The 24,235-nt window shown below is 44.5% G+C and overlaps 1 protein-coding gene across 1 annotated transcript in view; it reads left to right on the forward strand.

Moving 5' to 3' along the window:
• Nucleotides 1–24,235, forward strand: part of LOC126536292 (uncharacterized) — a 64,689-nt gene that overhangs the window by 17,528 nt on the left and 22,926 nt on the right. The window contains exons 3-12 of the mRNA XM_050183194.3: nucleotides 6,974–7,216; nucleotides 9,142–9,384; nucleotides 10,388–10,694; nucleotides 14,062–14,531; nucleotides 15,890–16,015; nucleotides 16,491–16,664; nucleotides 19,557–19,706; nucleotides 21,441–21,695; nucleotides 22,711–22,983; nucleotides 23,185–23,346. Of these exons, the coding sequence (XP_050039151.2) occupies nucleotides 6,974–7,216; nucleotides 9,142–9,384; nucleotides 10,388–10,694; nucleotides 14,062–14,531; nucleotides 15,890–16,015; nucleotides 16,491–16,664; nucleotides 19,557–19,706; nucleotides 21,441–21,695; nucleotides 22,711–22,983; nucleotides 23,185–23,346 (2,403 nt within the window). The remainder of the gene's footprint in view (nucleotides 1–6,973; nucleotides 7,217–9,141; nucleotides 9,385–10,387; nucleotides 10,695–14,061; nucleotides 14,532–15,889; nucleotides 16,016–16,490; nucleotides 16,665–19,556; nucleotides 19,707–21,440; nucleotides 21,696–22,710; nucleotides 22,984–23,184; nucleotides 23,347–24,235) is intronic.

A 24,235-nucleotide genomic window follows, 5' to 3' on the forward strand; every position in this document is an offset into this window, starting at 1 on the left:
AACTAGAAGGACAACACAGGTGTCATAAGATTGTTGTTGATGTTGTTGAAGAGGTAAAAAAGAAGTTTGATGCAGCTGAAGTGCCAACTGATATTGAGCAAATCAAAAGCAACCACCTGAGAAAGCAACACTATCGAAATTTGGGTATCTATGTGCCGCCAACTCTGGTAAGAATGGCATAGGACAGAAGTGTGATGAAAATCACACAGACACTGCTGTTGCATCACTGGCCACAGTGAGCAGCGACTTGTAGGGCAAGAGAGTCAACTGAAACTAACATTATGATATCATGCTCCCATGTGACCACTTTTCAAGTTATTTTGCAAGATACAGCTCAACCTCCAGAAACGAGACTGCAACTTGTCTGTAAAAAAGCTTTCACAAAAAATTATTGATAACACTATTAACATAGCAGTATCTTTTTTTTTTGTGTGTCGGTTCGAGGTTCCCGGCTGTCCATTAATGCAAAAATTGAGGAAAAAAAGAACATGTGTCGTACTTACACCTTTTTAACAAGTACGAGGGGGACAGAACTTTTCTAGTCATGCATCTTCATCATACTATCAAGTTTTTAAATGCCTTTTATAATTATTATTACCAGTTATATCTGAGGGCATTGTATGCATGTAGCAGGTGTAAAATCGGGTCAGTTGGATCAGATGCCTTATCTGCAAGCGAGCCCTATATTCAGGAAATTTGAATTAAAATAGTTACGTTAGAGACGCAGTCTTTCAGCACTTTATTGCCTGTGGTTTAAGCATTGCTCAATACTTTTGTGGGTGGCAATTTCAACCGGCACAGCACTGCGCTTTGCCACAGTCACATTTGTCTTCCAAGCGGTGTTTACCGTTTGTGTTGATCTGTTTGTGTATGCATAGAGCAAGTTTTAAATTTATATTTTTCTGCATTCTTGTGCTTGCACTAAGCTTGTATAAGGCAGTTACAAAATGTGCGTCACTATAACAAACTGTTCTGTTGAGCTTACACTTGCAAATAATCGTGTTCAGATGGCCGCACTTCTATGCGGGTGCACCGCTAGCTTTGTGTATGTTCTCATGTTTGTATAAAGCTTATATAAGCTAGTTAGAAAATGTATGTCACTAAGCATTGTGATATTCTTTAAAGAACTGCTTGGTTGGTTTTACACTTGTGAATTAATATTGAGGCGGTGGTATTCCCATGTATGCCCACTGCTAGCTTTCTGTGTCCTCACGTGTTTGTATTAAGTTTCTACAAGGGAGTTACAGCATGTACGTCACTAAGCGCTGTGATATTTTTTAAAGAACTGCTTTGTTGGTTTTACACCTGTGAGTAATAGTACTCGGGTGGCACTAGTCATGTGTAGGTACACAGGGACCATTTGTATACATTATGCTCATGTAAAGCAGTTACAAAGTGTATGTCACTAATTACTGTGATATTTGTTGAATTGCTGTGATGGTTTTACACATGTGAATAATAGTGGTCAGGACACAGTACTTGCGGTGTATAGTTGAATTTATACACTGCCAAGACATGGGCTGTATACGTACCAAAAGAAATGTATGTCATTATATTGTTGTGATTATTACTGTTTGGATTTTATTAAACTGTAATAAAATTGTTTCTTGTATCTATTGAGGTATGGCAATTTGTCATGCAACCAAACTGAGGACCTGAACTTGTGCATACAAATAAACAGCTAATTAAAGAGTATACTGCTCATATTTTGCTAAACCAGTTTAACAAATCTTGTACTACAATGCTGGAAAAATGACAGAGCTGACTCGGATGTACAGAAAAAGTTCTGCACTGGCTGAAGGACTGCCCCACAATGGAGTTCGTAATGTTGCGTTTATTGGAGTAGAACAGAAAGTGCACTTCTATTAAAAATGCAACAGTCGGTGCAGAAACATAAGGCAGACGAGCGGATGTGGCACATTTTTTTCAGGGCCCTCCATGCCTACTACTGCATTTCTAGTCTTCCTGTGCTCTGCGTATAAGCCCCTGTTCAGCCAAGGTTTTTACTCCATGACAGTTGTTCTACTGGGTTTGTAGCAATATTGAAGAAAAAAATTCAATGGTTTTCAAGGACTTTCGAGGCCCCGACACAGTAACTTCAAGGACCTCGTGCAATGTGTGTAGTAGTTTGGACAGGCAATAACTTGTTCAAGAACACGGTTAACTTTAATGCAAACAAAAGAAAACAAAACAAATCGCATTTCAGTGATTTCAAACATTTGAAAGACTGCTAATTTGCCTTTCACCGCCCACCACTAAACGCACACAAGGAAGCATTTCAAGAAAGCGCTCAAATTTTTTCTGCAATAGCACAATTAACTACTTGGACCTGCAACATTTGCAGTTTTTGAATACTGTTTGGTTTGGTTTGACAGTGTACGTGATGTCATCTGTTGCCTCAGCTTTTTTCACCATCAAATAAGCAATAGTCATTTCTAATTTCTTTTTATTGTGTCTGTCGCTCTCAATTTACTCTTCACGGCTTCTCTTCGAATGCCTCAACTGTTGAGCTTCCTGCTTCTGCTCCTCCAAGCACATTTGTCGCCGGTTCCATGTGCATAAAACTGGTATCTGCAGCTCCTTTGTAATTTCAACTTTAAGGATGTCGCTTTCCTTCTATTACCTCCAGAGACAATTTTCTGTGACATGCGAAAGAGTGTCACAGAAGGGAAAAAAAGCGCTTGGCAATGTCTGCTAAGTCTAGCCAAGTGTACAGGACTTTGCAGTACTTCTAAAAATTCAAGGGTTTTCAACGCCTTGAAAATGGCATTTTAGAAATAAAGGATTTTCAAGGATCGCTACAAACCCTGGATTCTAGCACCTAAATTTTACAAGCTTATTTTGGCATGGAGTTAGGAAATTCATGCTTTCTAGCTAACGCTGCACTATCTCTGTACAGTGAAGCCACGAGAGCGCAACTATTTTGGAGTAAAGAAAAATACTGAAAGCTTTTAATACCACTCTTCTTTTTTTCTATGGAGCTTCGTATTGCCTAGTTAAGTTTACGAATGTGCCTGGTTTTGGCGGGCGTTTCTTCGACATTTTCTGGAAGAAGCAGATGTCTAGCCCCCGTATTCAGAAATGTATCTTAACACAAAGCTCATGCTTGACTTGATATAAACGACGCCTGGTGCGAACGTCCCCCAAGACGCTCACTGCCTTTCTTTTGGTGCGTTCACGACTTGCGTCGTTTAGATCAAGTCAAGCATGGGCTTCAATTTATGATGCATTTCTGCATATGGGGGTAAGCGTGCACAATTCCGGGCAACGCACTGTGCCATTGACACTGAGAGAAAACGGGGAAAACAGAGTTAAACCACTTATGCTCCTAAACTTTCGCGTACCTGTGGTGTGCGTGAATCGTGGAAGAAGAAACAGCGCAAACACAGGGACGAAAAAAAGCATCAACCACACCAGCGCTTCGTGGTGTGGCATGTTTTTGCGTCGTCCTTGTGTTGCGCTGTTTCTTCTAAAATGCTCAACCAACTAGCCGGCAAGTCCATCCTGTGCATATATAAATTGAACACACGCATGAGTGTAGATGGTCTTCGAAGCTTTTAGAACGAGCACTGCCACAGGATACGAGCAGTGCACGCGTAACAAGTGGACACATTAGTCATTTAAACATGCGTGCCAATGCATTTGACGCGGCTATCGGCATAAGCAGTCTCCAAATGCTGGAATGCATGCGCTTCAAAACGCTAACGATCCGCTGCTAATGCAGGACAACAGCTCACAGCGGACTGAACCAAACTCTATAAACTAATGCACTTGAAAAGAACGCCTACACGGCAGCGTGAGGCACTTCGAAATGCCTGGTACTGGCGTCGCAGTTGCTCACCAGTATACGCGTGAATTAAATTCACATACGTGGATGGTTGGCGCAATACTTTGTATCCGCGTATTTTGGAGAACATGGACTGGAGAAGCACTCGATCATGAGCTGAACGGCACATTTGTTATTTTCCTGCGGTGACGACAAGCCTTGAATAGTTCTCACGTTGTCGTCTACGTTGTCTTCCTTCGTTAGTCGTAGCAAGGAATGGAAATGATGCAAACGCACACGTATTCCAGTACACAACAGCACAGCACACTGCAGAGAAACCCCACCCACCACAGCCGATTCATCAAATACGTTTGGTATATATATAAGCTCTAAAAGAACACAACTGGGCGTGGCGGTGCTGTGGTGTAATGGTTATGATGTGTGTTTTGAATTGTACAAATGTGAGTGTACGCGGGTTCGAATCCACATGATGTATATAGCATTGTGATTCTTGATAAGTATGTGATTTCCTTGACAATTGTATTCTAATTAGATTGTGTGACTCCTGATTGTGAAATTTGCGGAGATGTTTGCAAATTAAGCGTTAATTCACTTTTTTTTCTCCTCAGGGGCGTTCGTGACGCATACGCATAGGCCGCTTCAGAGCAGTCACGCCTCACGGTAGTCGGCAAATAGCCAGGAAAAAATGACATTAAAATCCTGCATAACTTTGCTCACGCCTATTCTGAAGGCCGCTTGGAATCGGGCCTGTGTCTCTGAGGAGCCGCCTAGGGAACAGTATATCAGCGGCCCTAATTTGATCTGATTTCCTGCCTGCATGCGTGACCAGGACTTGGCTAAGAGGGTATTGGGAAGAGTACTAGCACTCTGTTCTGAAGGAGTACAAGCACTCTGTTTGGGGGAGTAGAAGTACTCGGTCTGGCGGTGTACTATTAACCCTGTGGGGAGAGTATTAGCACTCTGCGGAAGAGTACTAGCACTCCCTGTGGGAAGAGTATTATCACTCTGCGGAAGAGTACTAGCAATCCCTTGCGGTGGAGTAACAAAACTCTGTCAGGAGGAGTTGACCTACTCTCTCTCAAAGAGGGTCGATCTACTCTCGAAAAGAGAGTGAAATATGGGACAAGCAGCTACTCCCTCAAAGAGAGTGCCCGGCACTCCCTTAGTTTTTAGAGTGTGTGTGAAACCGTGATTGGATAGAGGACCGCCATGTTGGAATAAGACGCCACTTTTCTGGAGGAACAAACGTCAAAAGGGCAGCGGCTTTGTACACTGGAGCGTGGGTTTACATGCGCCGTCATTATCAATATGAGAAGTTGCAGCTACTGGGTAAGCATAGACGTGCTAAAATGAAACACCTTGGAACTCATACTTGTTCTGGGATCGTCATTTAAAACTGGGAAGTTACAGCCACTGAACAGGTGAACTTATTTTGATCACACATACTGTGACTAGCTATGGTGCAGGTTTCTTGAACGAAGTCACGGGATGCAGAAAATATCGGATTTTAACACACGGTGAGTGGCAGCGCAAATTGACCTTATGCGTCATCAGGGGTAACGAACTTCTGAGCCGTGGGTTCTTCATAGCGTATGCGTATAGATCGATGAGTCGCTGCCTACGTAGGGCTTCCACGACACTAAGTGGATGAGAGCTCGCTATAGATTACGGACGAAATTGTTTTCCTAGGGCTTGCCCGGTGAGTCACATGTGAATCCGCGTATATACTGAAAACCCAGCATAACAAGAGAGGTACATGGGGACATTGTTTTGTTTTCTAAGCCAGAACTGAAGGAATAGATGAAATGTATTGCGTTGACAGATGAATTACTAAAAGCGGGGAGATTCATGCTCTTCATTCTTTACATCACGGCTATTGCAATGCAATGCTGCAATGAACGCTGTGCTAAATAAAACGCGCGCTTTTTTCTTTTGCATCTGCAGAGTAACGTAGCATGCTGAGAGAGAAATAAATAAGGTAAGACAAATAATCTTGGCACTACTTACGGGGTACTGAACCGACGTCTGTTCGAGACTCCCTTTTTCTAGCAATAATGAAAAAAAAAAAGCTTAAGCTTTTGTGGTGCGCCATCGACACCTGATATGTTGCGTTCCCGAAGAAACGCAACGCATTTCGCAGTAATTACTGCAACCATCATAACTTTACAGAATAGTGTCTTCCTCTATTTTTTGTATAACATGGGCACTTCTTCCTGTACATACAGTAGCATGAGTGCTTCGTGCACTGCCTAGTCAGCTGCACTTCCTTTTTTACTCAGAAATAACTGTCAACACCCTCTCGAACGCTTGTCTTATGTACTCTAAACCTGTACGTACCCTCTATAATAGTGTTACTTTTGAGTTTGCCACTGTGGATCAGCGTCTGCAGTACTTCGCTGCTGAGTACAAGTTGTCTGGTTGCCATGGGGTCCCAGCCACATCGGCCGCATTCCGAGGGCAAGGGAGTAGGCAGTAGGCAAACAAAAACTCGAATTTTGTGTGTCGTAATTTGGGGGCAAGTTTAAGGATTTTCTTTGTTCAAAATTAATTCACACCTTCCTACTACGGCTTCCCTCCTAGCTTTTGGTACCTTAAAAACGTAAAGCTTCACCAATCGATAGTTCAAAAAGTTGCTTTACTACCTTAAACAGGCGCGGCTCCTTCGGCGGCGTTCAAAGTGAACGAAGATGATGCGCAAGCTGCTTAGCAAGCTGAAGGGGAAAACGAAAAGAAGCCCAACCATTCTGCCTGGGTTTCAACCAAAGGTCTTGTTTATCACTGCCTCTCCAAAACTGAAGGTCCAGTTCCCGGAACGTTGTTACCTTAATTACCAGAATTGTGGCGCAGCAAGAGAGGCGACAGAATAACACATGTGTTGCTTCCAATTGATTTACTTCCATAAGAACACATATACACAAGTGTACAGCACATTAGCAACAAGCACAGCCAGAAGTGATATCCCAGAAAGTTATATTCGTTACTGTGGTTTACAATAGAAGGTTCGCTTACACGTGGATCACCTTTTCTTTCGTTGAAAGTTGTCACTTTCGTTGTGCTTGGTCATCGGCAGCTCACTTCCCTTTCCTTTTCACTTGGGTCTTATTGATGATCTGGCGACTCTCCTGGTGGTACGACCAGTGCGAGTGGGTGTTTCTCCAGCGAGCGGGGGTGTCTCTTTTTGTACAGGAGAAGCTGGTGAGCCAACCGTTCACCAAAGTAGAGCTGCCGGCGCCCCCGAAAAACGAGGCAGATGTGGACGTGTACCACCGACAGAAAGCCAAGCTCCTAGAGTACGAGGCTCGCGAGCTGCGTCAGAAGCTGATCGAGAAAGAACGAGAGAACGAGAGGCTGCAGACGGAGATCGAGGTGCACCGGCGGAAGGCATCTAAGGTCATCGTGCGCAGCCGGTCGCTGGACAGTGAACTACAGGTATGGCCTTGCAAGGGTGGGGATATGACAGCAGGACAATATGGTAGCCGGAGTAAATAAAAAGAAAAGGAAACTGGCTGACTTTCTTGGAACAGTATACAGTACCCTCGTTCGTATTAGGTAATGGCGCAACTGCGCTGATAGCAAAATTGCCCCGAGTCGTCTCCTCTGGGCGTTCGCACTGTGTTGTGGTGGCCAAATGTGAGGGCTACCTTTGAGCACGAGTTATGTTCAGAGACTAGGAAATGTCAGCTAGAGTATTATTATACTGTCCTGTTGATGTTTTATTTGTGGTGATTCAATAGGGGATTCCACGCGGCGTTTCCTCAACACTTTTGGAAAAGAAAAAGCTCTATTTTCAGATAGTGAGGTGAAAATCACTGTAGCCTTGCTCGGTGTTTGTTCGTAAGAGTTAACAGAATAGTTTATTTATTTATTTATTTATTTATTTGGTTAACTATACAATATTGCAATGATGCTTGGGGCAAAAGGTGACATTAGATAGTCACCTGACTATAGGCCTTTCAACCTTTTCAACCGTTCTTTCAACCTCTTTAATGAGGTGTTTTCACAATGCACATATATCGTGGTCCATCAGCCGTTTTCTACGGTACGTGTGGCGCTGGCTGCACCATCTCTCATCCGGTACTTGATTCGGTTTGCATGCATAAATTATGAAGAGCTTTGACATTTTTCCTCTGGTTCAGCTCAGCAGTGGAGACCAATCTGAAGCCTCTTGGAATTGCTGATAAGGACGCACAGATGTGTCTAAAGGGTTAGAGGGAAGAAAAAAAAGGAAATAGGGAGTGGGCAGTGGTCACGTGCTTCAAAACGTTGTTCAATGCAAGTGTTTGTATGATCAATTTCATTCTGTGGTGTGTAGCGCAAACAGGGCACGCAGAACGAAATTTCACGTGGTCGATGCATGCATGCATGCATGCATACATACATACATACATACATACATACATACATACATACATACATACATACATACATACATACATACATACATACATACATACACACATACATACATACATACATACATACATACATACATGCATACATACATACATACATACACACATACATACAAACATACATACATACATACATACATACATACATACATACATACATACATACATACATACATACATATATACATACATAACATTAAACAACAAGAAAAAAAATAAATATGAAAACACAACACAAATAACATCCCAGCAGATCTATTTTTCACCGTAATGCAAGTAACATAGCGCAGTAAGGACGAAGGAAAAATTGAGACAGGACAAGCGCTGACTTTCCACAAAGGCTTTAGTGCGGATCCTTAGCATATTTTTCAAAGCCGCTACCAAGCAAGAAACTGAATACTTTATTACTGTTTTTTGACAAGGAGATGTGTGGGCACGATAAACAGGGAAGCACGTGTGTGCCTCCCTGTTTATCGTAAATTATTATGGGATCTTTCTGGTCAGTTGATCAGCATTTTTAGGCAGTATACTCGCTTTCAGGGTGCATAGCTTATGCGTATACAAGCTAGCTCATGAGTCCGTGCTTTAGAAATTCTATTCGCAACGACCGTCAGTTTCTCTGGTTCTCCCATCTTCGTGAATGTTCACCCACCACCCACTATCTACACCACTGGTAATTCCCCCTCAATTCCACTTTTACAACCGGCTCAACAATGAGCAACTGAAATCGCTTCTCGACTAGCGTCACTAAACATAGCAGTAAGCGCAGGCGGTGGGCTAAAATGTGCAACGGTCATCACCGAGACGGATTTGCTTTCTAGAGTTCGCTAAGTTCACCCGATGGCTCTTACCGAAAACGTGTCAGGTTAAATCCACGCGGGACCGACGAAACACTCCGGCTTACTCGACTCACCAAGCATTCCGGGCTCCTTGATTTTGCAGGTGGACCTGAAGCGGCAGCTGCAGCTGGTGGAGCAGGAGGCCAACATTCTTCGTCAGAAGGCGCAGGACCTGGAGACCGAGAACGACAAACTCATGGCCGAAAACAAGCGTTGCCAGCTGCGCCTGAGCAGGAAGCCGCCGCCTGGCCCCCAGGAACTGCTCCAGCTGGACAACATGGAACTTAAGGAGAAACTGAATGACGCTGAGCGCAAGCTCAAAGTGCTCAAGGAAGAACTCGAGAAGGTGGGAACACACAGCGCCGCCTACGCGATACATCGATAACTACAAAATGTCGCGGCTTTCAGAAGTGTGCTGTCGCGTCAGCCCCACAAAGCTTCAGATTCCGACTTTCGTTGTCGCGTTGCGGAGGTTCGGGATGTAACGCAAGACCTACTGATGCTGGGTGTTGAAATTCGTTACACATGCAGGGTTTTCTTGCAGGAATCACACACGCTTGGTGAGGTGAAGGAGCTAACCCAAGTCTTATGAAAACAGCTAAGAAGCTCGGGCCAATAGACGACGAGGCGTCGCGCCCCTTTTATTTGTGCACGGTCAAGAAAAAAAGAAAGAAAACAGGCTGAAAAAGAGATTCTTCATTTCGTGATGTCAGCGAACATAACCGCGACCCGGTTGCGTTTTGACAGGTGCCCCTTGCTCGAGCACTATTCTGCTTAATGCAACGTAAGGAACATAAAGCTGAGACAGAGTACAGACAAATGAGCGTTTGTCTGTGTACCCTACTTCTGTGTTTCCTGTTACTTACTTCGCACCAAGCAGCATAATGCACACCAAAGCTAGATACTAACTCTCTCACGATCAAGTTCTTCTCAAATATATAGCTTGCTCGAGCACTACGGCGCAGCTTCGAGAAGGAAGGTGTCGCTACAGAACTCTCGCGAAACTATACGGCTGTTGACCGCATAAAATTTAAGCCCGTAATTACATAACCATGGTCGCTGGAATTTGCAAGTCCTTTAGACCTCCTCCACAACATAATATCACGAAGGTAGAATGTTCAGGCACGGGCGATCGATGAAAAGGCGCACTAAAGGCACACCATGCGCATTTTCATCGAGCGGCCATGACGTAACGCTCTATACGTCGTGACCACATGGTGTGGAGAAGGTTGGAAGGACTGCTCGAATGTTGTTCGACGTGACTGAATTGCGTCTGTGCTTTTTCGTCCTTTTAGAGGAAGGCTGAAAAAACTAACCTTGATGCCTGTCTTACTTTTCGTTTCACGCAGGTCGCAGCAGGAGCAGCGCCGTCCGCCGTAGTGATCCAGGAGTACGCGCCCAAGAAGGAAAAGCCGAGCGACATCGAGAACGACCTGATCGCCGGCCTGAAAAAGAAGGTTCGCGCCAAGGAGGAAGAGATGTCGGCGCTGCAGACCAAGATCGTCCAGCTGGAGGTGGAGAACAGCCGCGTGAACCGCGAGTTCAAGAAGCTCAAGGATGCGCTCAACTACAAGAAGAGGCCGCCACGAGCGGTCAGGGAGACAGCCACTCGAGGGGAGCTGAAGGACATCATCAGGGACCTGGAGGACGAGATCAGTGAGCGTCGGCCAGTTTTTTCTCTTTTTATCGCGGTATTTTCGTACATGGCACGCAAGCTACGCAGGACACGCGCAGATTTTGGTTGAAGCATTTCGGATACTGATAAAGCGTTCTTTCAAAACTCAATTTGAGGCAGTATCGCTCCTTGATTGTTGGAAGAGAAAGGGAAGGACAAAATGCAAGTTTTAAAGCTGAAGCCTCAGTGCCTGTAGATGAGCGTTACGTCACAGATTTCAAATATTGTTTAATGCTTATGCCTTAGCTTGCTAACTTGCCAATTTCCTAAATTTAACTAAACCCAGAAAGACGCCGTCCAAACCCGTGACGTCACGGTCAACTTGGACGGGAACATGAAGGCGGAGTCGGACACCCGGTCTTTAGTTCTCGCGTCTTTTCTGCCTTATCAAACCACTCCTCTTTGTAAGAATAATGCCTTGTTTGATATTGTGGCATGGTATTGTTTTTAGTAGAGCTCCGATAATTTTTCACTTTAGTGTCTCTTTAAGGTTTCAAATGAAAAAAAAATGACTGAAGGTACGCACCCGCATTTGAAAATGACATGCAAGTTATACAGTTCATTTTATTTACCACATACATAAGTGGTTGTGACGAGGAAAAAAAGCTGCATTAGAAACAGCTTGACTAGCCCTGAACGAAAGCACACAGCACAAAAATGAAAAAAAAAAAGGTTATGCAGATCCAAGGCACATCTTCGAATAAATGTGAAACGAAGCTTTCGTCAAGCGGTTAATCAAGTGCTATATATTTGCTCACTTCATTCCTGCTTCGTTTGGCGTAAAGGAAACTGGCAAGCAGGCACGGGCTCTCGCGCACCCGTGCTGTGCGATGGGGCAAACGCGGCGGCCATCTCAAAGAGCTAGTTGGCTTTGGCACGATAGAAGTGTACGCCCAATTGAACCTGGTACAAGCAAGTGTAAAGTAATGGAATGGAATAAACTTTATTATGACGTCGAGGCTCGTGTTGTTCACTATGAGTAGTGCCTCCAAAACCTCCTTGGTGGCCTCTTTATTCCAGGGAACTGTGGCTCTCTGCCTGACAGTCTGGCCCTGCGAAGGAATTTTGAGAAAAGCTGTAGGAGGGGCGGTAGCTCGGCTAGATTCGAGCACGCCAGACCACAGAATTTTAGAGAATACGATATCCGAGAGAAAGCTTTATATCTGCGCAGCCTCAGAACGCAACCTAGTATTCGTATTTACATCCTCCACCAGTACATGTGAGCGACGTTTTGATGTTTGGTTTTACGGACTACTGTTGCATGCTGCTCGGAAATTGAACGTTTTCTGAGATCCCGTGGTCCGTAAGCTTTTGTGGTTGACTGTACGTACGTTTGGTTCATTGTGATGTGTTTACATGGACACACACACACAAAAAAAAAAAGAGGAATTGTGGCCTTATGACTGGAGCACCAGGCTGCTCTGCTAGGGGAGCGAGGTTCAATATCACCATCGCGCACGTAATCCTTCTTTTTCTCCTTTCTTTCTTTTCCTTTCTTCTTTTTTTAAGTGTGTGCTATAAGGCAAGACAGCATCAGCATCCAGCAGCCACGGTCAGAAAAGTCCGGGAGGGTTCATAAAGAAAGCTTCGCTTTAAACCATTTCTGCAGAAATACGCAAGCTAAAAGAAGTTTCACGGAAACAAAACATTCTCTTTCAGCACAAAACGCTGCTCTTCCAGGCTGTGCCCGGAAGAGCATGCTTGAGGATTCCATGCTCGCTCAACTACTCGTTAAACGTACTCGATTAAGCCTAACTTTTCTGCGCCTGTCTCTGAACAGGATAACTAGAGCACAATAAAAAGAGAATAACTGTTCTATGTTTTCTTTTTTTTTATGAAAACCAGTATATGCGCTTCTTTCCGCTAGGTTGTGTGCCTTCTTCGAGAATCTAATTTAATATTTCGCCTTCTGGAGGCTATCAATCACTGCAACCTAATTAAGTGTCCGAAAATCTCATTACCGGCGTTTAATAAGAGAAAGAAGGGTGACGGGTGACAGCGACTGATAAAAATAAATGGCGTTTAGAGAGTAATTTTTCAGTCTGACATGCAATAACGCAAAGGCCGGGAATTATCGAAGAGAATAATGCTATGTAGATTTTCTCTTTATACTTCAGGAGCAAATGTTTAAGGGTGCCACACGTATTTAAGGAAAGTGGGTAAAATTCTTGCGGTCGTGCGAGGAGAACGAAAAACGCAAAAACATGTTTTGTAGTAGAAAATCAAGGCACATGGCAGTAAAGATGTCTTCAGAAGTTTGATATCAATATATGCAAAATGAAGTGACTCGATCGTTGAAAGGGCGAATAATATATACAATAAAGAAAGTGTTTGTTGTAAAATGCTTGACGTAAAAATATATAAATATTTTTAATTACCACTTATGGATGTTCTTACTAGTACGAGAGCTCTGAGAGTTGTCGCTTTTTCTTAAAATTAGTTGCATGAAATACAAGTCATCGTGTCGTTGATTTTGCCCTTAATCATATTCAGCACCAGTGTGAACGAGGGTTTTTTTTTTAATGTTCGAGTGTGTGGGTGCATGCGTGTATGGAAGTCTGTTTTCTTGCGCTCTCAAGTTTCTACCAAGACATTGAGTAACATAGTTGAGATTTTGAAGCGGTTCTCCTTACAACGGTAAAAAGAATAACTCTCATAGCAGTTAACACCTTGAAAAAGGTTATGGTTGATTGACGGGAAAGATTGAAGCAAGGCTGAAACACTTTCAGCTCATAATCTCATAATGCGTTCCCTTTCTTCTTGTTCTAATCAATTAAAGTTGCCTAGTGGGTTCAAGTAGTCTACTATATCTCGCGCTTCACAGGCTTAAAATTCATGTTTTCTATGCTGTACCAGGCAATGTGTGTTGCGCACGTCCGAGCACTCTTGGCGTCAAAAACTCTTCAAAATTTTCCTCGTGCAGCTGCCTCTACGAAAAAAAAAGAAAGCATTATGCTATAAAGAATAACAATGGGTAACCCTAGTGCGAGAACTGTCCCACTAAACGAAAATGGCCGTTAAAGATGACTGCATACTACCGGAAATCGTGCCTGAGAAGTACAAGATTAATAGAATAAATGCAAAATACTGCCAAAGCAAGAGAAAACGAATTCAAGTTAAAGGCTTGATGCTAGATGTAGTGCCGTCAGTAAGATGCAATGAGTCTTAGTAAAGGTCCCAATGGTCTGAATGGTGCGAGAAACAGCATGGCGAAAGACGAAGACAAGAACAAGTCAGACAGGTTGTTGCACCCAGGAACAACATTTAGGGCAATATAGCAACGGTGCTCTTTAAATCATGTGGCGGAAGAGTCGCTGCACTAATGTCGCCTTCCCTTTTTCGTCTCAGGTGAGCTGCACGTCACGCTGAGGAGCCGGGAGGTGACGCAAGAAGGCATGGCCGAAGAGGTCGAGTCGGCCAAGAAATCGCTGGAGGAGGCGCAGCTCAAGGCGAAACAACAGGAGGCCAAGATGGCGTCCGAGCTCGAGTGCCTGAGGCAAAAGGTGGACAAGCAGCAGGAAGATCTGCAGAAGGAACGGAAGAAAGCAGACGCGTTCAAGAAGCAGCTCGAGAGCATGATGAAGAGTTCCGCGGGCGGCCCCGCTGTCGCCGCCGACGTCATCGAGAAGGTCGCCTCGCTGCAGGTCATCGAAGAGAACGCGGCTAAGAAGCAGAAGGAGCTCGAGCAGAAGCTCGCCCAAGAGCAGAACAAATACAAAGAGCTCGAGCAGCGAATGGGCGTCATGTCCAAGCTGAACGAAAGCCTCGCGGCTAGCGTCAAGCTGCTCGAGTCCAAGGGCAAGGAGCTGGAGGAAGAGGTGAGGCGAAGGGCGCCATCAAAAGGAGTGAGCGAGCGAGCGAGTGAGTGAGTGAGCGAGCGAGTGAGTGAGTGAGTGAGTGAGTGAGTGAGTGAGTGAGTGAGTGAGTGAGTGAGTGAGTGAGTGAGTGAGTGAGTGAGTGAGTGAGTGAGTGGGTTAGTTAGTCAGTCAGTCAGTCACTTAGTTAGTTAGTTAGTTAGTTAGTTAATTAGTTAGTTAGTTAGTTAGTTAGTTAGTTGGTTAGTTAGTTAGTTAGTTAGTTAGTCAGTTAGTTAGTTAGTTAGTTAGTTAGTTAGTTAGTTAGTTAGTTAGTTAGTTAGTTAGTTAGTTAGTTAGTTAGTTAGTTAGTTAGTTAGTTAGTTAGTTAGTTAGTTAGTTAGTTAGTTAGTTAGTTAGTTAGTTAGTTAGTTGTGCATTCACAGGCAAGCTAGCCTTGCATGGTGATGTCGGCACTGCTTCACCTTTGTAAGGGTGTACTGTGGGGCTGGTTGGTTTGATATATGTTGTGCTAATTTCCAGCGCAGATACTGAGAGAACCAAAGAGACAAGACAAAGCGCTGATTATCACCTTGTGTGTATTGCTGAATCCTGCTTAAGGCGGAACAGTTTTTCCGTGTGATTCCGTCTTACATATATTCTGCACAATCCCTCTATAAACATGAGTTGGTAGTCAGCGCTCTTTCTTATCTGTTTAGTTGTCTCTGCTTCTGCGCTGGAAAATAGCTTTCCATCTACGTACCACATGTGATATGTGTACTGGCGGCTATAAAATGACAACGACAGCACGTTTTAATTTCATTATAACGATATCAAGTGTGCGTCTTGCAGGAACTTCAACAGGAGGCGTGGTACCTCCGTCCTCATTGGTCTCGGAGTCTTCCGAGAATATTACACATTCCAGAAAATCACAGCGGAAGCCCTCGAAGGTGCATGTTGCATACAGAACAACCAAAAAAAGCCCACCTAGTTTTTGCACGCCTACAACAAGTGGCAAAAACCTGTGCCCTAAAGGCAAGATTGACTCAGGGTATACGAGTTAGCAATGCATGTAGTGTCCCGTGCTTGATCGCATTCGAGATAAAAAAAGAGTTTAACTGCAGCTTGAGGCTATAGGCTTGGCGAAATAACTATTTGCCATTTATACTATCCATGTATAACCTTCAATATCGCGCCAGTCGTGACTCGCAAGTAATTCTTTTCTTAATCAAGCGGAATGACTAAAGCCGATTCACGCGCCACATCCTAGTCTTAGAACAAAAAGCTTCCTGAAATTTATCAAGGCTGTGGCTACACAGAAACAATATTTTTGTCAGAATCCCTACTCTCCGTATGTACTTGCTTTTCGGTCTTGTTTGCAGCTTGAGAAGCGCAAGAAGGCTCTACAAAGCGCCGAGACTCAGGCCAAGTTGCTCAAAGGAAAGCTAGAATCTACAGAAAGCGGGTACACGCAGCTCAAGAAAGAGTGCAGCAATCTCCGTGTTGAGGTACGTCTAGGCCAAATGGACACCGGCAGTTTTTCAGGAAGTTTTTTTTCGTGAACGGGAGTTTGCCTTTCTTCTCACTTTTTAGGCTGTCGTAATCCAATGGCTCAGGCATAAGATTACCTTAAGCCAAATTGATTATAAATGACATTAAGTTATAAATGTGTTGAAAACTTCTGAAGCGTCGTTCCAAAGCCCTAGAAAAGTTGTGCAGCGTTGGTAATTTAACTGCAAAGCTTTCAGCGATGCCAATGCTTGAATGGGAGTTTGCAAACATTTAGATGCACCGCTGCCCTAAAAAAGCGGGTTAGTCGCATTGGTAGCAAATTCGTAATTTTGAAGCAACGCTGGCTGTTCTTCTGAGCTCCTGAGTACTATAATTCAGTCGTTACACCACTTCTCTAGTAAGCTGATCATTTATACAATCTACCGCGCCGTTTTACTCGGGGCAGACTACCATTTTCGTCTAACCGTGCAGTTGCAGGAAGCTAAATCCAAAGAAGGGAATGCGTCAACTACATCGCCGGCCCAAGCCGGTATCGTGTGGACCAAAGAACGGGAGGAATTGAAGCGAAAGCTGGAAGACATGAGGCAAACGCTGGACGTTATGACTCGGAAGGAGATCGAGAAGGAGAAACAATTCCAAGAAAAAGTGAGTGACTTAAATCTGGGTTCGTGCCTGTTGTTGCTTGTTCTCTATATTCGAAATGCCTGCGCAGGCATGAGTGCCTGCCGTTGTGCAGGTACCAAAATTTTGCCTATGTTTTCGTCTTCCGTTTACTGCGTACACAATCAGTCATCATTAATTGCAATGCAGAAGGCGCCAACGTGTAATTATTGATGATATGTTCGCAACTTGCTGCGTGGAGCCTCCGCCGTACGTTTGCAACTGCTGTATGCATGGCACGTTCGCAACTGCTGAAGCTAGCGCAGTTGGCATGGCGTGACGTCACAAGGCAGCACAGAATCCCTATTAGGCTCTGAACTAGTCACCATGACGCACAAAGGGGTGTTAGAATTCCTGCGCTGGAGACGTAAAACGATTAGAAATGCACCACGAAGCGCCGCCATTCATTAGACAATCGTGGTCATCCAGATTTGCCACTGCGGGCTTGTGACGACGTTCTCCCGCTGTAATACACGTATATTTTTCCATGGTGTGCACATTCATATTCGTAGTGTACCACTCTAAGTGAAGTGAAACCACGTAGCGATGTTGTCTTGGCAGTTGAAAGGCAAGAAGACGTGGCCTCTCAAGCGGTGAGGTCTCGGCAGTCCCGCTTGTCCTCGTTTCGACCGAGCAGACGCTAGCAGCCAGCGTATAACTTGGAGCGCCTCAAGTTTGTAGTCGACGGCGACGCAATCATTCTTCGAAATGGGTGCGACCGCTCGTTCTGCAGCGGTGTATCTCTCTGCGGGAGCGAGCACATGATGTCGCAATGAACCATTTTGATCTTCTCTTTTTGTTTTTGAGTGCGCTTTCGTTTTCCGTTCAGGCCCTTCCTCGCCTTCTCTGTGGCTCAATCTTGCTGTTACACTTGCGTAAAGTTTACGCGGAACACGCAGCCATATGCGTAGTCATTGCCGGGTTTCACGGAACGTGATCTGAACGTGTGCCGTGATCCTTTTGCTTGACGTCATTGTAAAACCGGTATTTTGCTGTACATTCGGAGGGCTTCTTGAATGCCAGCACACAGTAAAACCACAGCTAAAGCAAACGGTGCCGAAGCTAGAGCTTTTGCATCAATTTTGAACCGCGTTTTACACTTCAGTTGCTTGACGCTTTGATCGTTTTTGCTGGCCTCTCGAGCCCTGTGATATTTGTCGCTGTCAACTATCTCATGGCGTAAACACAGGTAATATTCAATGCAGTCAGTACAGAGTGTTGAGGTGTGCGGTTGGCCTCGCAGTCGCTTAGTCATTATGTACGTTATTCACTCGCTCATACAACTATTCAATCGATCAGCAAGTCAATAAATTCGTCGGATTTGAAAAAAACTGAAAACACTGAACACTGAAAGAAAAGGTGTTGCCCTTACAACGAACGAATCAGTTACTGTAAGAGTACATTTAACTCTTTTGTCAGGAGAGAGCCATGGACTTGTCGAAGTCGATCCATGAAACATGCACTTTCAATCATTACCTCATTCTTAGACTTCCACGTATCTATCATTATGAAGCTTCCTCGCAAGTATGTGCACTAAAAGGCCTCCATGGCTAGCGAAAGCCGTGTAAACAACCTGTCTTCCGTGTCTAACAACGAGACTACTAATTAGACGCAGTGAATTATCGAAATTTATGTCCTAAAAGCAGGTGGTAAGTGTTCTTGGGTCATCCAGTGTATATGCTCATAAGTAAAAATAGCGCATTGAACGCAGTTCTGATCAAATTACTCAAATTATGCTAAGTCAAACAGAACTTAACGTGGGTATTTACCTGACTTGAAATCTTTTTTTTTTATTCACTATTTTGAGCTCCTTTACATTCCTGATTAAACTGTTCGAATTATTATTTTTTGTTATATAGTTGACGCAAACTCTTTTACGTTATGAAGCATTGTATATTACTAGTCATATTTCATACATCGTCTATTTCAGCACTATAATAGCCTCCAATATTGCAGAATTTCCCAGACGCCGTCCCCAAGTATCCTGATACAAAAAATTGTTCATACTTTTTTATGGAAGAATACGTTAGGTCTTCGTTGACTCAATTGTAAACACTCAAAACACTCCTTTCTCGCACACATCCGAAGAATAGGGACCAAATATTTGTGTCTATATTCACGCACACAAAAACAGCTCTCACGCTTCAATTGTTTGTAAGGGCAAATTTCAGCCAAGTCTGATGCTACACAATTAGCGAAGGCTGCCGGCCAGTGGCAAATAATACTTAGAGCCGAAAAGCTTTGTGAATTTAGCTTCAGAACGACAATAATTTTGCGTCTGCTTATGGAAGTTCTGTCCTATTACGTGAACGCACCTAGTTTTCTCTGCCGTGCGAACTTTTACCTAATTGTTTGGGGAATTTTCTGTGTTTATTTGTTTCCTTTTTGACATTCCTTTAATGCGAGAGCATTAAAGGAATGCCAAAAAGGAATGCCCCATTATGCGAAAATCCATCGGCGTGACTGTAAGATGACAGAAATATCGAAAATGGCCGACGCCACAAGGAGTAAAAACACGTGAAAGAAAGCTCGGATTGACGTAAAACAAAGTAACTTAATGACTTCGAAATGCAAATTTGGTAAATTTCGGCCTGGATGGGAATCGAATCTGGGCCACCGGGGTGACATGATGTGTGGGATTGCACACGTCACGCTTATGAAATACTCGCGGGCAAGGGAGCGCGTTGAGACGCTTGGTGCGTTTTGATTTGGCCTTACCGAGGCGCAGTTCGAAGGTAGGCGAGAGCTTGTGCGGGCAAGGAACGCTCGGAAAAAGTTATTTTACCAATGGGACTATAATGCTTTCGCATTCCCACACGTAAACGGTCTTTAGTATCTGTGCCGAATTTTGTTTCTTGTTTTCTTTTTTTTCGTTAGGAAAATAGGCTCAAGCAAGAGCACGAGAAAAAACTGGAGAAGCAACTGAAGGAGGTGCGTGAGTTTCTGCAGGCAGAAGTCAAGACCCTCCAAGAGGAGCACACTTCCATGAAGAATCGTCTCAACGAAACGATTGACAAGTTAGAAAAGGTATTGGCACGACCGGCCGTTTTCGTTTGTAATGCAATACTTACACATTCTGTATGTCATCCTAGTTGACTTCGGGAAAAGCGACTACGTGAAAACTGTGTGGAATTGGATCCAAATTTTCTCCTCGGTAGAGTGGAAGTAAGCGAATGGGAATATTGTAAAGCAGAATGTTTTATAAGTAATTAAACGCGTTGTCGCAAATCACGAGAATGTTCTTTTTTTTCATGTCTCTTTTTCTGCGTTGAGCCTGCTGGCTCGAGTATATTAACCAGACGGCAATTCACGATAAGAAACGAATAAGCTGCACAAATCTGTTACTCTGCATCGTAAAGAAGGGTACCGACACTACGAGTACCTGGATGGTTGGATGCAGTTACTCTTCCTGTCCTTGTACTGTCACTCTCCTTTGCGACGCTGCGTCCCGCACATGTGTTTAATAATCAAGCAGGACAAACACTTGCTTTGCTTGAAAATTAGTTAAGTGGCAGGGTGCTTACATGCAAGTTGAAAATCCACTATAGGGATTGATCATTTTCAAGTCATATAGAAATTTTGAGAATCGCCTGTGGCAGATAACGTAATTCTAGTTCTTGTGCTAGATTGTTAAGAGAGGACGACATTACTTGCAGGAAAAATCTGGGCTCATGTTTAACTAATTAACAAAAATAAGCTAACTTTAACTTCTTCGTTAATTACATTCCGGCACGTATTGCAATTTACGAATTGTAGCCGGTGAGTTTGTCAGGCGTATCCACTTGGAATTAATTTCCGGAATGACACCAGTTTGAAGATTAAAAATGCACTGTTGTTCCACTTACTTTTTTTTACTGAAACGCTCTTTTATTCATTAAAGCACAAAAGTAACTGGGACGCCCATGTATTTCGTCCCACACTTTGGCAACTAATATCTCGAAACTGGTGTCATCCTGAAAATTCATTTCAAGTGGATGTGTTTTGCAAACTCACCGGTCACAATTCCTAAATTGCAATGTGTGCCATAAAGTAATTAACTAAGCTGTTAATTAGTCCATTTTTTGCAAATTAGTTGAATATGCGTTTAGATTTCTCGTGCTTCTGATGTCCGCCTCTTCGAATAATCCAGCTCAACGATAAGAATTATGCTGTCTCTGCCCCAGGCGATTTCTAAAAATTCGATAAAACTTACAAATGATCACCCTGTACACAATTACAGTGTAAACTCCTTGGTGGGAATCCGTAACTGCACTACCACCTGCTTACCGATCTGCAATCGCGTTGTGTCACATTGCAGCTTCTTCGATTGTACTAATTTCCGGTGCGAGAACTCGATGGCCGCCACATCTGACGTGCGGTTTGAAAGGCACCAATTGGCAGCTGGTACTAAAGTACTCCAATAGTAATTCACTAAATGGGCTATTTGAGCGTGTTCTTAACCCTATGCGAGCAGCACAGAGGCTGAGCGTTGCCGACGAGGACAGTCGAAGGAGTTACTGGGCAGGCTTGGCGCCAAGCCTCTCCTGTCACTTCTTCGGTTATTGTTGTCCGCAATCCGCTACGTCTGCAGCTTCAGGAGTAAGACGTATATCAGCGTTGAAACTGCAGGGCTGTCGGGCCTCGCAATACGCCTTGAAATGCTCTGAGTGGCAGCTGTTGACCATAACATTTGGAAAGTGCACCTTGCGTCCGGCGTCATTCTTTTAAGGCTACACCCCGTCTCACACACACGCAATCTTGATATTTTTATCGCCCACACAGAAGGAGAACGAACTGAAGACGGTTTCGGACAAGCTTCGCCAGCTGAGTAACAGCCAGCGGCGCGAGAGGGATGACTGGCAGCACAAGATGGAGGACCTGGAGGAGAAGCTTCGCACCGAGCTGCGCAAGCGCGAGCGCATGGAGCGTGAGCACGAGCTCGAGTCGAAGTCCAAGGCCGAGGACGTGCTCGCCGCCCAGAACAGGGTGGTTCAACTGGAGAGAGAGCACCGGCGCCTCGCCGCCAAGCTGCAAGAGGTGAGCGATCCGGATCGACGTGCCTAAAGCAGACACATTAAACCAAGGACCTGTATCGGCCAGCTCTTCCCATCGTTGAGGCATGGTTCAGGTGTCGGCTGAACGTGACGTTATGGACAGGACTCCCGAAATTTTCCTCTTCGTGATTGGTAAGCGTTAAAACACGCTACAAAAATAACGTGCTCAGCAGGTAACAGTTTGGTGGTCCAAGACATCCATGATGGACATCGATCGCTTCCTTTGATCCGCGGCACATCTCATTTAGGAGGTGGCGCACCCCGAGAAATCTCACGAACCGTCGGATTGTAAAAGCAGTTGCTAGGTTATCTTTGCCACGACATGGTTTTTTACGGACCACTGCAGTATTCGATCACATTATTTTAATACTCGACAAAATACACAGCTTTCGGGAACTACTTCGTTCTTTTTCCCTAAGGAGTTAGCTTGAGATCCACATTTTTCTTTCTCCCGTATAGTTGTTTTCGTCAGAATAAAAATCCAGCCTTGAAGTTCCCGCAGTAAGTTCATGTAGGAGAGGCAAGCCGCAATTTAAGACAGACAGACAGACAAAGAACTTTAATGACAAGGTCCTGAGAAGCTTTGCCCTAGGGCAGAGCTGCGGGCCGCTCCCACGTGGGGACTGGTAGGCCGAGCCTAACCGCCGCATCGTGGGCTCTCTGGACAGCCCAAGTTTGACGTGCATATTCTGATCTCCGGATGGCAGAGCTCCATTCTTGTTCTGTGATGCGATTGGGTCCCTGTAACGAGGGGCATCGCCAGAGCATGTGTGCGAGATTGCTAACAGCCCCACAGTCGGGGCAAGTAGAGCTGAAAGCCTCTGGAGTGATCGTGTGGAAAAGGGCTTGCATTTTTTATAGCACAGGGAGAGAGAGGGACATAAATGCATTAATAATAAATATAAATACGTTCATACTGGAGGGGATGAACTGCTGTGAGAAAAAGCGCCCTAATCTGCTTTCGCAAGCTGAACTTTAAAGAATCACATCGTTTCTAGGTGGAACAAGAGCACGCCGAGCAGCGCAAGCAGATGGAGAAGGATGCGGCCAAGGAGCGCGAAGAGTACGACGACCTGACGACGCGCTACGAGGTGCTCGAGGAGGAGTTCCTCACCATGAAGAACAACCTGACTCTCGAGAAAGGCCAGTTGGACGCTGCGCTCAAGCAGCTGCGCAAGGAGCACGAGCGCATCAGCGCCGAGCTGCGCTCCGTCAAGGAGTCGCTCAACGCCAGGCAGGAACTGTACACCCGGGAGAAGACCGAGTTCCAGGTCAGTCACATGTCTAGTTTTGAAGTGCATTAGCAATTGTTCATGTTGTTTGGCAAGTCTTGTACACCCGCTGTCAAAAGCGTGGAAGCCACCGTGCGCGTTACCTGACCTACCGTCGGGTCGAAGTAGCCCTAGTGAACGAAATGTTGAACTTTTATCGCGTTTACGGTGATTTCGCTTGCACGATTTCTTTTTTTATAGAATTTGATACGCGAATTGGAGGCGAGGGTGACCCGCCTGAAAGACATCGAGGCTGAGAGAAATCGGATGCGCGCCAATCTGAACGAGAGAGACGCCATCATTGAAGAGCTGAAGAAAACGGACAGGTGTTTTCGAGAGGAGAAAGAAAAACTTCGGAGGAAGGTGAGCAACCCAAGCGCGCTCTATTTTAAGTTTTCCTTCAGAGCGCCGACTCCATAGTTTCGGAAAATTTGTGTGGTGAAGACCACCTCAAAATGCCCAACGTGGATGTCAACTGCGAGAAAACAACTTATAAGTAAAGCATCTTGTTGAGGTAGCTTTTGCATTACTGTGCGTAGGTATGTCTGCGCGATAAATTAGTTCACGTTAGCTTCCACGAGACGTTAGATATCACATGGCAGATGTGACGAAAAGCAATACGCGATCACAGCTGCGTGGATTAATTTGCCCAGCGGGCGTTACCACGTGACTGTCGCAGTAGGCATAAGCACTTCACCTATTATTCCACATACTGTGATCATTAAAGTGCGCAATGCCCTTAAGCTATTCACTCCAATCATGATCCATAAGTCACGTGCAGTTTTTGTCACAAATTACTATTAGCCCGCTCGTAGTCATTCAGCGACTATTAGTTGTCGTGCCCGGAACTGGTATTCCGTAGGCAGAGTGACCTCCTCAACTGTGACAACTTCAGTGTGACGTAAACTTGAACTGCTTACAAAATTAACGCCGCACCAAAAAGTCTGCCATTACGTTTTGCACCTGCCGTAACCTGCCTAATTTCTGCATCAGTAGTAGCTATGTTTTCACGCATGCGTTATTCCTCGCTAGTGTTTGGAAAATGGCAAGATATGCATAATTATGGAAAGGAGTAGTCATTCTGAATAAGTAAAATAAAATAGTCTAAAGAGCATGCGTCCTTTGCTCTAAGTCTTGAAAGCTTGCTTTGCCGCGTAGTATGTGTTACTGCAGTGAAGAGCACATTGTTTTCACGGCCATTACGGAGTGATCTCGGGGCTCCTTGAAAAAATACTGGTACAAAATTTTTGAT

This window comes from Dermacentor andersoni, chromosome 4 (genome assembly GCF_023375885.2).
Source record: "Dermacentor andersoni chromosome 4, qqDerAnde1_hic_scaffold, whole genome shotgun sequence".
NCBI lineage: Eukaryota > Metazoa > Arthropoda > Arachnida > Ixodida > Ixodidae > Dermacentor > Dermacentor andersoni.